Raw genomic sequence first — 13,821 nt, 5'->3', positions numbered from 1 at the left:
GTACTGTTAAGGCACTGCTTAAAGGTTTAATTTTAAATAGCTATTATTTTTACTGAAATTTAGATAAATATGCCAACTAATGTAGATTTCTTGCTAATTTTGAATGAACTGACATGATCATTCTGAAAACTAGCTACCATGAATATAACTTATGTCTGTTGTCATGCTTTAGCATAATAGTATTTAGAGTGTAGGAAAATGGAAGTGTTTTTCCTAAAGAAACATATACCTTTCACTCATTTCCAAGTCTTAATTTCCTGACCATTCCCACAGTATTTTATTTAGAAAAGGTCATTGTAAATAAAGGGATGTCATAGTTTTTTAATACTGTAAATATACCTTATGATTTTATACTATTGTTAATGATAGTATGTTCATGAAAAATAATTCAATCAAACTAGAGAAAGGTCAGCAGACATTAGACATCCCCTTGGATACTTCCAAGAAGAGATGATGTGATAGAACTCCTTGACCATTTATTTTATAAGTGATTTTGCTTTATGTGATTATCTGCTCTTTAAAAAAGTTAGTTGTATTTTTTTATCAAAACTTTTGTTTTGGACTGTAGATGTTTTAGGATTCTTTTCTTAAGAATTTCTTAAGAGGACCTCCCTGGTGGGCCTCAGCACTATCACCCCTATGGCCTGAGTTCAATCCCCAACCAGGGAGCTAACCCACATGGAGCAGGATATCTCTCCTGTTCTCATCTGCTGCTCCCCTTAACAGTGTATTTCAGTGGATCTGCCTGTTTTGTTCCCCATTCTGTCTCTGGTGAATCCTCTCACCCCCTGCCTCTTTGACCTACGCCACAGTTCTCTGTACAATAAATAAATAAGTAAATAAATAAATAAATATTAAAAAAAATTTCTTAAGAATATCTGGAAATAATTCAAGTAATCAGTGTGCATTAATAACAAGAAACTAACTTTCTCACATAATTGCCATGGAATTTTTAATTTTAATAATAGTCCCAATAATTATGCAAAGCATTTTTGCCTTTAATTTTTCTACTGCCACATGCTGTTTCTATTGAAAATCTTGAGTTATATTTTGGAGTTTCTATGATTATGAAGTATTTGGAAAATTGTGATGGTGAGGTGTCAGTTTTCTAAATCTAGTATAATTTTTTAATTAATTTTTTATTTTTTACATCATTGTTCATTTTTAAACAATATTTGCTTTCCCCCACCCCCTCAGGTGTAGTCACCATAGAATTTCCTTCACCAATGCACCTGTGCACCATCACCACAGTCCCCTGTGCTCCTCCCTCTCTCCCTCACTCCCTCCCTCCCTCCCTCCCTCCTTGTGATCCCTCTTCCTCCTCCTCCTCTGCAGTATGTCTCTGCAAATCTAGTATAATTTTGTTACACTACTGCTAATCTTTAACATAGTAAGTGAGGGGCAAAGTGTTTGCTTTAGTTTCTTTTGTATAACTCATTTGTATGGCCTCCATTGTTAGATTTTTCTCAGGAATAGGTTTTTGAAATTAAATTCAGGGTAAATTACTTTGTGTTGATTTTTGCAGTCATTTATTTGAAGTATAAAATTAGGAATCTTTGCCTGCTTATTAAAAGTTCAAACTCAACTTTCAAAATGCACACTTTTTTTTTTTAAAGGGCAAAATAGGCTTCCCTCATGGCTCAAGGGGTTAAGCACTGCACTATGGGGCAATCTGCTGCCTCTGCAGCACGAGTTTGATCCCCTGCCAACCCACACAGCAACAGCAGACCTCTCCTGGCTCACCCGCTGCTCCCCTCAGCAGTGTGCTTCGGTAAGTATGCCTGTTCTGTTGCCCAATTTGTCCCTGGTGGATCCTCTCACCTCCCTGCATCTCTGGCCTGTACCCCAGATCTTGTACGCATAAATAAATAAAATCTTTTTTTTTTAAAGATTTATTTGTTTATTTATTTATTTATACAAGCACTGGGTACAGTCAGAAGCGCGGGAGGGTGAGAGAATTCACCAGAGCCAGAGCGGGGAGCAGAGCAGGCAGAAGGACCGAAGTACACTGCTGAGGGGAGCATCGGGCGGCAGGAGAGGTCTGCGCGCCGTGTCGGACCCTCTTCTGGTGGCTGGGGAGCAGACGGGGATCGAACCGGCGCTGCAGAGGCTGCAGGCAGCTTCGCAACCCAGCGCTCAACCGCTGCGCCACTGGGGAGGCCTAAATAAATAAAATCTTAAAAAAAAAGGGGGCAAAATATCAGAAGCTAAGTTTAACATGAACTTTTTTACTAGGTCATACCTGATGTGAACTTAACTTTATAAAACATACTAAGACTTAAGGTCAAACAACTTAGCTTCAGTAATTTATGAAACTTTGCTCTTATTCTGCTAGATCTAATGTTTCTCCTCTTTAGTATAGGGGAACTTTTCCCTCATTTTGCTGTTAGATATAAATAAAGTGACTGGATAAAGCAATGGCCCTTCTAATTCCTTTCACTCTTGAAAAGAGGCTTTAGCTCTCCAATGGCAACTAGCTTATCAGTCTGCAACTTTTGACTGTCCTTTTTCAATTAGAACAGTGTGATTAGAAGTATAATGTTCCATTCTTTAATTTTTTTTAAAGATTTATTTTATTTATGCATACAAGAACTGGGGTGTAGGCCGGAGGTGTGGAGTGTGTGAGAGGATTCACCAGAGACAGAGTGGGGAGCAGAACAGGCAGATCCACTGAAATACACTGCTGAGGGGAGCAGCAGGCAAGACAGGAGAGGTCTACTGTGCCATGTGGGTCACCTCCCTGGCCAGGGATCCAAAGCATGCCACAGTGGCTGGCGATAGCTTGATAGTGCTGAGACTTTAAGCCCTGCACCAACAGGGAGGCTCCTGTTCCGTTCTTTCAAAAGAATTGTTTTTCTCACCGGGAATTATAGCAGTTAGAGGATATGTTTGTGAAATATGAATATAATATGTATTAAAAAGTTCTAATAAGATTCTGATTTGGTTTTTACTTTTTTTTTTCTTTTTGTGTTCAATTTCTGGGGTGACTGAGCTCCAGATATCCTAAACTTGTTCCAAAGTTAACATAACTATCCCTGTTCTCAGTATTGTTCCTATTTCTGTATCCCTTCCAGTCTGAGTTTATGACTCTTCTATACATTCAAATTATAGTAGGAATTATACTGACTCCTCTTTCTTTTTTATTTCTTATATCCAGTCATTTATCATGTTTAGTTTATTTTTACCTCCTAAATCTGCCTTGGAATGACCTCTACATTGCCACTGTTTCATTTCAAACCACAATAATTCTATGCCTTTATAACTGCAATGTTAACTTCATTGGACTTCCTATGCATAATCTTTTTCTTGCTTATTTCCTTATAGTAGTCAGTCTGAAAGGCAGGTGTTACCTGTCATTCTCATCTTTCCATGATTCCACATAACCTTGGGGACAAAGTCCAAACTTCTTAGTTTGGTGTGCTAGGTCCTTAATGATCATATCTTTGCTTATCTCTAAGAGTCTGCTCCTCCACATCATATTGTACCTTAGACTTAGGGGACTCTTAGCTCATTGAATAGATCATGCTGTTTTATACCTCTGAGCTCATTCTGTTTATTCTCTTATCATAGAGATGATTATCCTTTTCCCTTTCATTGACTTATGTTGGTCTTTAAAAGTGAGCTCATGTGCCATCTTCTTGGTAATCTTTTCTTGATTCTACCTCCTTCTTCTCCCCCTCCCCCGCATATCTGCATTTGATCCCTTTCTTTGTCTAAGCAGCCTGTTCATATATGTAGTGCCCATTACAGTATATTGTGATTTTTAATTTCTCTGTCTCCCCTGTTAGAAACTTCATGAGGGCAAGGACTACATTTTATTTTTCTTCTATTACTAGTGCTGAGCATAGTAAGTGCTCAATAAATACTTACAGAGTACAAGAAAGAGACTGATTCTCAGAAGAGTTACATCTCCAGATTCTGTAATGCATTTTCCTCCATCACAGCCAGTTATTTGCTCTGTGATTTTGTGACAATCAGGGAAAGGAGATAAGTTTCAAATAAGAAAATTGCAGAATTTTTAGGATATATCTTTGAATAGATGTTTTCCTTTGGCAGTTGCTCTCTGGAGTAGGAGACTTACTTTCTTCAGTCTTTGCTTAACTTGAGATTTTTGTCTTTTTTTCTTTCTTATCTACTCAGACTGTACTATTTTAGAAAGAGGAAAGGGAAAGTTTTTATATTTGTACTTAAATTTACCTTAAAGCTTAACTATTGAGTAAACAAAAAATTAAACATTAAATCCCAGAAGGGGCATTTTGTTAGAAATTTTATTTGCATTCTGAGGTCTGTAGGTAGTGATCTAAGTATGTTGCTATTTAGGTAAGGACAATTTAGCCTTTTAATTTCTGCAACAGATTGAGAACAAAATCCTCAGAAAAATTATACAATTCAAATCAGTCCTGTTAAATAACGAAGAAAAACATCAAGAGTCTTCGCGATATCAAATCATATAGAATGTTCAAATTCCTTTATATATTTATTTATTTTTAATTTATTTTTAATTAATTTATTTTTTTGTGGGACCCTCACCAGCATCCAGGGAACAAACCGGCACTGCAGAGGTTGCGGGCAGCCTCACAGCCCAGCGCTCACCCTCTGTTCCACCAGGGGAGGCCCATCAAATTCCTTTATAAGTAAGCAGACAGTATTTAAGTGAAGGTTTTATCTCCGTATGTGATCCAAATCTGTTTTCCTTGGGGAAAATTTTTGGACATTTATAAACTTTCATCAGTAGGCTAGATAGGAAGGGTACCTAGTGAGACACATATAGAAGGCTTTTGAGAAGGTAAAACCACTTTCCTAGTTTTGTCAATTGGCACTTGAGATTGTTAGAGAAATGTGGATATGGCATACCTAGATTCCATTAAGAAAAATTAGTTCCTGTTTCTGAAAATTCCCTGCATGGGAATTTTATTTATTATTTTTTTCTTCAATCTACATGTGTTTGGAGTTTTAAAAATTTCTTATTTGTCTATTGGGATGAGAGATTTTTAGATATTACAGTATTACTATTATCTTAAGATTTCTTTAAACCATTAATATTTTTGTTGAATGAAAGCTTGGTCACTTAAAATTTAGCTTAGTAAAAGAAAAGAGCAAATTTAGAAAAAAACTGAATCTTTTAAAGAAAGTTACAAAAACTTAATTTTTCAAATTAATTTTTTTCTACATAGTTCTGGAAACTGATTTAGATTGTATCCTCTGGAATAAGAATGAGTTTATAAAGCCCTATTTAAATATCATATAGCAAGTTTTAGAAAGACATTCATGTAAGTCACAGCAGTGGAAACTCAATTTGTTTTTTTTTTTTTTTGCTTGTTTTATATATATATATATTTTTTTTTTAAATTAATTTATTTTTCTATACAAGCACTGGGCACAGTCAGAAGCGCGGGAGGGTGAGAGAATTCACCAGAGCCAGAGCGGGGAGCAGAACAGGCAGAAGGACGGAGGTACACTGCTGAGGGGAGCAGCAAGTGGCAGGAGAGGTCTGCGCGCCATGTGGGACCCTCCTCCTGTGGCCGGGGAGCAGCCGGGGATCCAACCGTCGCTGCAGAGGCTGTGGGCAGCTTCGTTCGCAACCCAGCGCTCAACCGCTGCGCCACCGGGGAGGCCTGCTTGTTATATATTTTTAATTGTATTTTTAATTGAGAAAATGTTAATATACGACACTAGATGCCTCAGATGCCACTAGATACCATAGTCCTCTCCTATAGTCCATTGGGAACCCTCCATACCTTGCGCCCCAACCTCCACCCTCCCCATCTGGTAGTCTGAATTCTAGAGTCAGGTTTCTAGGTTTTGGCTTTGATCTGGTTCTGTCCATTCTCTTGCTTTGTTTCTCTATATTCCATATAAGTGAAAACATGATATTTGTATTTCTCCTTCTGATTTTTGCTTGTTATATTATAGCTTTACTCCCTCATATAACTATCTTTTAACAAGGGTTCCTCCCATTTCTTCAAAAATTTGCTTGTCACCAAGTGTATATTAACAACTCATCAGTTTTTCAAAATTTCCCCCAATTTGTTACATTATTTGAATTTTTGCTACTTAAATAGAGAAAGAATCCACAATTTATAATTGGGAAACTTGAGTCAGAATAATTATGCAGAGGTACAATCAGTTAATCACATTGCTTATGCTTCATCCACTTACAAAATTTGTTTTTTCTTTGGTTTAGCTTAGACTTACTTTCTGAGTCTTCAGTGGATGTCTGAAATCATGGATAGTACTTAACTCTCTTTATTTTTTCTTTACATACATACCTATGATAAAGTTTAATTTATAAATTGGGCACAGTAAGAAGTTTGTTATAACTAATAATAAAATAGAATAATTATGATAAAAGTTTAGTGAATGTTTTCTGTCTCTCTCAAACTATCTTCTTGTATGTAATATTTTCAGATTACAATTAACCATGGTAACTGCAACTGCTAAAAGCAAAACCATGGATGGGGTGCGGGGAGACTACTGTATCATTACATTTTGAAGTGTGATTTTATAATACTAGTAAGTAAAGTTAAGAAAATTTATTTTAATTACAGATGTTGTTTACATATTTGGGAAAAATTGGATAAATGTTATGAAAGTACAGTTTTTGGTCTTTCAAGTTGTAGTATGAGAGATACTAATATTTGTATATTTCCTGTGAAAATTCAGAATCTTTTGAAATATTGGCTAGCTCTAGAGTTTCCACAGTAGTACTAATTTGTATAGTTTCATCCGAAAGACAGCCTAGGTATTATGAAATTAGTCTTCACTTTATAGATTTGTATTTTGAGACTGTCACACAAAGTGAGTTTCCATTTATTATGTACTTGCTATGTGAGGAATTGTGCTAACTGCTTTACATCTATTATCTCATTTAATGTCAACAGCTTTGTAAGGTAGATATTATTCTTCCCATTTTAGAGATGAGGAGATCAATGCTAAGAGCCATAAATTATGGTAAGTGCTTTGTCCAAGGTTATATAGTTATAAGGTGCTGAAATCAGAATCGGACCCTGTGTTTGTCTGACTCTGGAGTTCTTGCTCTTAACCTTTGTGCCATACTGCTTTTCACTCTTTTAAGAACTTAAATTTTTTTTTTATAAGCAAAGTAGGAATTGTCCCTTATTACACATTTTATGTGATAATTTAGTTTATTAACTTTTAAATATTCTATTTAATCTTTAGTTTTTTTCCTTATGGCATTTGTTCACATAGTAATACAGTACTCTTTAATTGAAAGATATACCATGGCTGGCATGGCGAGATGGTTCCTTTAAACTTCTGATAGCTCAAAAGTCCTCTAGATACTGGTGCTTTAGAAATGTAGGTTCTACATAGCTTGAAATATGATCTTTTTAAATGGTTTTTAGGTGAATCTTGAAATTTTTCTCTTCTAGGAAAGACTTTTAGCTATTTGCTTAACATTTAAAGGTCTCATTTATTCTCTAAGGTTATTTGCTTTTTCTTTCTTCAAAATCTAGCAGCAAAACAAATCATACAAAAATAGGATGATCATCACTTATTCAGATAAGAATTCTAACATTTAAAAATTTTCCTGATAAATACTTTGTCTTTGTTGATTTTTTTCTTTAACATTTTGTATAGGACAAATCTTCTATGAACTCCAACTCCCCTATTTGGAGAGACAGCACTTTTACTTTTAAAATCAGATTTCATGATTTGCCATTTATTTGCAAAATTAATTTTGGGAATATAACTTTATACCTATGTGTGTATATATGTGTGTGTGTGTATGTGTGTATGTATGTATATATATATATATATATATATATATATATGCATTTCATTTTTAGGGACTTAACATTTATTTTTTTTTTTATTTATTTTTTTTTATAAATTTTATTGTTATATTCCCCATACAATTGCAGCCCCCCCATTCTGACCCCAATCCCTCCCTTCCCACCCCCGCCCCCCTAAAAGTGTCTCTGGTTCATAGTTTTTTGTTGATTTTGATTTTCACTTTCTTATAGTTATTCATTTTCCTGGTCCCTTATTTAAGTTTTCTAGATTCCTGCTATGAGTGAGACCATCCGGTATTTTTCTTTTTCTTTTTGGCTTATTTCGCTGAGCATGATCCCTTCCAGCGCCATCCATGTTGCTGCAAATTGCATGTGTTTATCTTTTTTGAATGCTAGGGACTTAACATTTAAACACATACTTAAACGTACTATAGCCAGACTTTTAAATAGAGAAACTAAATGACAGCTGTCATTTCTTTGATCTGTCATTTCCCAAATTTTTTCTTTACTTAAATTCTACAGTTTTTGTACTTTATTTTTGTAAGCCAGATTTTAGAATTCAGTAATGATAGGGACCATAAAAAACATCTGATCTAATAGATCAGATTTTCTCATCTTAAAAATAGATAAAATTATATTTCTTATAAAATATTTATCTATAAAATAACCTGAAAAAATTCTTTCTGCTAACATTACTAATTTTTCTTGAAGTACCGAGAACCACAGTTGAGTTTTCTTTAGTAATGCATTTCTTTTTTTTTTTTTTTTAAAGATTTATCTATTTATACATACAAGAACTCAGGTGTAGGCCAGAAGTGTGGGGGGTGAGAGGATTCATCAGAGACAGAGTGGGAAGCAGAACAGGCAGATATACTGAAATACACTACTGAGGGGAGCAGCAGGCAAGACAGGAGAGGTCTGCTGCACCGTGTGGGTTAGCTCCCTGACTGGGATCGAATTCATGTTGCAGTGGTTGGTGGTTGCTTGACAGCACTGTGTCTTTAACCCCTGTGCCACCAGGGAGGACCCTTTAGTAATTCATTTCATAATAATTCCTAGTTATGAGTTAAGGTAAAAGATTTCTTGAGACTCCTTACTTGTCCTGTTTTGTCCCCAGCAAATCCAGGATTTTTATTTTTTTAATTTATTTATTTATATATATTTTACATCATTGTTCATTTTTAAAAAATGTTTGCTTTTTTTCCTCCCTCAGGTATAATCCCCATAGAATTTCCTCCACCAATTCGAGCACTATCACACAGTCCCGTATGCTTCTCCCTCTCTTCTTCTGATCCCTCTCCCTCCCCCTCCCCTGCAGGATGTCTCTGGTTTATAATTGTTTGTTTTTGTTTTGTTTTGTATAGTTACTATTTTTTCCCCTTGCTGTCTTATATTCCCCTATATTTCCCCTATATTCCTCCTATAAGTGAAACCATCCGATATTTTTCTTTTTCCTTCTGGCTTATTTCACTGAGCATAATTCCTTCTAGCTCCATCCATGTTGCTGCGAATGGCATTAGTTTGTCTTTTTTGATTGCTGAATAGTATTCCATTGTGTATATATACCACATCATCTTGATCCAGTCGTTTATTTTTGGGCACTTGGGTTGTTTCCAGGTTTTACCTATTTTAAAAAGTGCTGCAGTAAACATAGGGGTACAGGTATTCTTTTGAATCAATGTTTTTGTGTTCTTTGGATAGATCCCTAAGAGTGGAATTGCTGGGTCATATGGTAGCTCCGTTTATAGTAGACTGAGGAACCTCCAGACAGCTTTCCGTTGTGGTTGGACCAGTTTGCATTCCCACCAGCAAATGTAGGAGAGTTCCCTTTTCACCACATCCGTGTCAACATTTGTTGCTAGTTTTTTTGAAATGTGCTATTCTTACTGGTGTAAGTTGGTATCTCATTGTGGTTTTGATTTGCATTTCCCTGATGATGAGGCATGTTGAATATTTTTTCATATGCCTATTGGCCATTTGCATTACCTTTTTGGAGAAATGTCTTCTAAGTTCTTCTGGTTACTTCTTGACTACATTGTTTACTTTGCTTTTGTTGAGTCCTGTGAGTTCTTTGAATATCTTTGTGATCAGTCCCCTATCAGTTGACTGGAAAGCAAAGATTTTTTTCCCAGTCATTGGGGTGTCTCTCTCTTTTGGCTAATGTCTCTTTTGCTGTACAGAAACTTTTCAGTTTGATGCAATCCCAGGTGTTTATCTTTTCCTAGAGTTTCTTTGCTTTGGGTGATGAGTCTTTAAAGATGTTACTGAGATATATGTCTTGTAATGCTTTACCTATATTCTTCTATATATTTTATGGTTTCAGGTCTTATGTCCAGATCTTTTTACATTTTGAGTTGATTTTTGTGCATGGTGTGAGGTAGTGGTCTAGATTCATTCTTTTGTTCATGTTAAATCCAGGATTTTTTTTTAATAATAAATTTTATTTTTGTATTCCCCATACAATTGCAACCCACCCATTCTGACCCCAATCTCTCCCCTCCCGCCCCTCACCCCCCCAAAAGTGTCTCTGGTTCATAGTTTTTTGTTGATTTTGATTTTCACTTTCTTATAGTTATTCATTTTCCTGGTCCCTTATTTAAGTTTTCTAGATTCCTGCTATGAGTGAGACCATCCGGTATTTTTCTTTTTCTTTTTGGCTCATTTTGCTGAGCATGATCCCTTCCAGCGCCATCCATGTTGCTTAAATCCAGGATTTTTAAAGAGGAACATGTTAGGCATTAAATACACAAAAAGGAGAATATTGAATAGAGTCCTTTCCTTTCTTTCTTTTCTCAAATCCTGAGTTCAGGGAGTTATATTCAGCAATGACCTTTCTTTTTAGAGCATAGATACTACTTAATCATATTTTTTCTGTTGGTTGTGCTGGAAATAGGAATTTTTAAGTGTTTCCTGAAGTGTCTATGGAAAAGCTCAGTTGTCTGACTTCTGGCAAATTAGTATTGAAAATATAGTGTAATACAATAAAATTAAAAAAACAAGTCATAATAGACCCAAATTCTTCTACTATTAAGAGTTACCTATATTTGGGCAAGTCATTTAACTGTTTTTGAACTTTGGGTTCTTCACAATTAAATTAAATAGAAGACTTAATTATTTTAACATTCTGCTAGGATCTAAAATTCTGTGCTGTCTGGTACATAGTGAAAAGAACATAATGCCTAAACAGAGTACTTCTAAGTACTACAGCAAATATAACAAAGTACAGTAAAGCTCCCGCTTTTTACTTAAAACTACTGACCCTTTTAAAAAAAGTGGTATCTATCATCTTTCACAAAAAGGCATTAAAGTGCTCCTAGAGACATATCAATAATAGTTAAAGGGGTATCTGATGAAGAGAAGATAGGAAAAGCTAAAAAATATAGTAAAAAGAATTTTAGGAATCACAATAATTTGGCTTGGGCCAGTCAATTCAGAATCAAATAATAACTTTGAGGGCATCATTGTAGTATGGTAAAGTATATCAGTTGTTCATAATAACAACTGTCTAAACAAGAAAAGATATTATTCTGTTTAAGAAGACACCAGGCTTATATAGTACATGTAATATGAATCCCACCAATTTTAAAAAGTTTTAATTTAAAAAAAAATGGACAGAGGAATTAAAGACACTTCTCCAAAGAATATATGTAGATGACTGTGGAGCACATAAAAAAAAATGCTCAAATTCACTTATTATAAGGGAAATTAAACCAAAACCACAATGAAATAGCACCTCACACCTGTGAGAATGGCCTGTATAATAAAGACTGGAAAAAATGTGTTGTTGAGGGTGCAGTGAAAAAGGAACTCTGTTTGTTATTTGCGGGAATCTAAATTGGTGTACCTATAGTGGTAAACAGTATAGATACTCCTTAAAAATCTAAAAATGGAACTACCATGTGACCCAGAAATACTTCTCCTCAATATTTACCTGAAGAATATGAAAACACAGATTCAAAAAGATTTATGCACCCCTATGTTCATAGCAGCATTATTTACAATAGCTAAAACATGGAAACAACCTAAATGCCTATTGATGGGTGATTAGAAAAAGAAGTTGTGGTATATATACTCAGTGGGATACTACTCAGTCATTAAAATAGATTGTATCTTGCCTTTTGTCACAGTGTGGATGGAACTTGAGGTGATTATACTAAATGAAATAAGTGAAAATAATTATCAGATGGTTTCTCTCACACGTGGAATATAAATAACCAAATAAAATCATAATAAATACAACTCTTAGACTCTGAAAAATGCAATTGTTACCAGAGGCGCTAGGGTTGAGGGACAGTGAGAAGTGAGGCTAGAAGGGTTTGGATCTGATAGTGGGAAGGTCAGTAGAACTTTGATGGTAGGTCAGGCTTATACACATAAAGGTGAAGATGCTTCCCTGAAATTCATATAGATTTGTAAATCAATGGTAAGTCAATAAAATTTTATTAAATAAAAAGTTTGGATTAAAAAATATACTTTAATTTTCTAAACATTGAATTTTCTTATGTTATTATATAAAGCATATATATTACCATCAGTATATGTGTTGTTTCACTTATAAAATCTGTCATTATCATAAATGCAGTTTTTATTCATAAACACAATTTAAATGATGCATTTCTTGTTAATTTAACTTTTTCATTTGTTAATTACAAATGTATAATTACTTTTCAAGGATCTTTGTTGAATGGAAAGAATAAAGATTTCTTGAATGGTTGTGTAGTTATCTGTATTTTTAGTAATTGTTGGAAAAGGAAAGCATTTTTGGACAAATGTTTAAAATTTTAAGCACCCCAATAACATTCAATAGAAAAGCATTTTAGTGACAGGCTAATGCCAATTTATAAAGCACAAGTACTAGAAACAAAAGAGTGGATTCATTAACAAAAATTGAGTATGGGTCATTTTCTAGAGTGGTGTAGTTCTAATAGCTTATTTGTGCTGAGATGAAAATGTTTGAAAATTGAACTTCCGAGAATATATTTTTCACAGCGACTTCAGAACAGTACAGTGTTTGTTATTTTGTGTGACAGGATACCGAGAGTTATATTGACGAATGTCCTGGGAACGGAGTTAGGAAGAAAATACATAAAGACCTCACCTGTTAATGAGGCCAGTTTGGGTGATACAGACAACTTGAAATCAGAACAGCTTGCTTCATCATCTGATGGCAGCCTAGAATCTTGTCAAAATCTAAATCCTCACAAGAGCTTCTTTTTTTCCGAAAGGTATGTTTAGTGATAACTTACTTTATTCTCATGAACCCTTCTCTGTTCTTCCCCCAGATAAAGTTATTGCTATCTGCGAGGCAGATTTACTTTTATGACTATTATGACTTTTCTTCCCTTGTGACTGGAATATTGGTTGTATCCAGTAGTCCATGGCGAATGGATTTAGAAATTACTGGTCACTCTACTTGTGTTTTGGGAAAATGACTGCATACTCTTCATGGAAATTTAGTTACCTATTTCAGGTTTTCACTTTGTTTGTCTGGTATGATTGAAAGTCATTCCCCTAACATCTGTCTATTATTCCTCTGTCTTACCCATACATCTTGCCAGTTGTGTCAGTCCATCCTTCTATCCATTAACCCCTCCATCTTGTTTTTTCCGTTATTTTCCATATCCATATTCTAGAATTGTACCTGGCACAGTGATCACACTGAGACTTAACCCTTATGCCACCAGGCAGGCTCTCGTAGTTGCTTTTGTTTTAAAATCAAGGGGAGGCACACGAGGGGACTATACATAAGACCAAAAAATCTAGGGGCTCTCAGTAAATACTACTAGATTTTTATCCTTTTATTTTCATGAACTTTAAAAAATGTTCTGCTGTCAGTCATTATAGTAAATAATTTTGATCTGAGAAATTATTAATAAAGTCTAAATTGTTTATTTTTGATGCTAAACCACCCGAAGGTAACTTCTGATTTGTATTTCTCTTCTAGACCTAATAACATTTATTAAAGAGTATACTTACTGTTTTAAAGAACTGTAACAAATTTCATATGTTTCTAACAATTTTATTTTTATAAACTGATTATTTCTTATTAACTTATACATTTTATGAA

The 13,821-nt window shown here is 34.7% G+C and overlaps 1 protein-coding gene across 2 annotated transcripts in view; it reads left to right on the top strand.

Moving 5' to 3' along the window:
- SENP7 (SUMO specific peptidase 7) overlaps positions 1-13,821 on the top strand; it is a gene marked incomplete at both ends in the record, with an annotated part of 137,074 nt that overhangs the window by 42,058 nt on the left and 81,195 nt on the right. The window contains one exon of one of the 2 annotated variants that reach the window (XM_084232254.1): positions 12,785-12,979. The exons of the other annotated variant lie outside the window; for it this stretch is intronic. Within the exon in view, the coding sequence (XP_084088380.1) occupies positions 12,785-12,979 (195 nt within the window). The remainder of the gene's footprint in view (positions 1-12,784; positions 12,980-13,821) is intronic. 2 annotated transcript variants of the gene reach the window in all.

Source organism: Talpa europaea (genome assembly GCF_964194135.1).
Source record: "Talpa europaea genome assembly, chromosome: 4".
Lineage (NCBI taxonomy): Eukaryota > Metazoa > Chordata > Mammalia > Eulipotyphla > Talpidae > Talpa > Talpa europaea.
The sequence above is the reverse complement of the archived record's forward strand: the minus strand, read 5'-3'. Positions and strand labels throughout refer to the sequence as shown.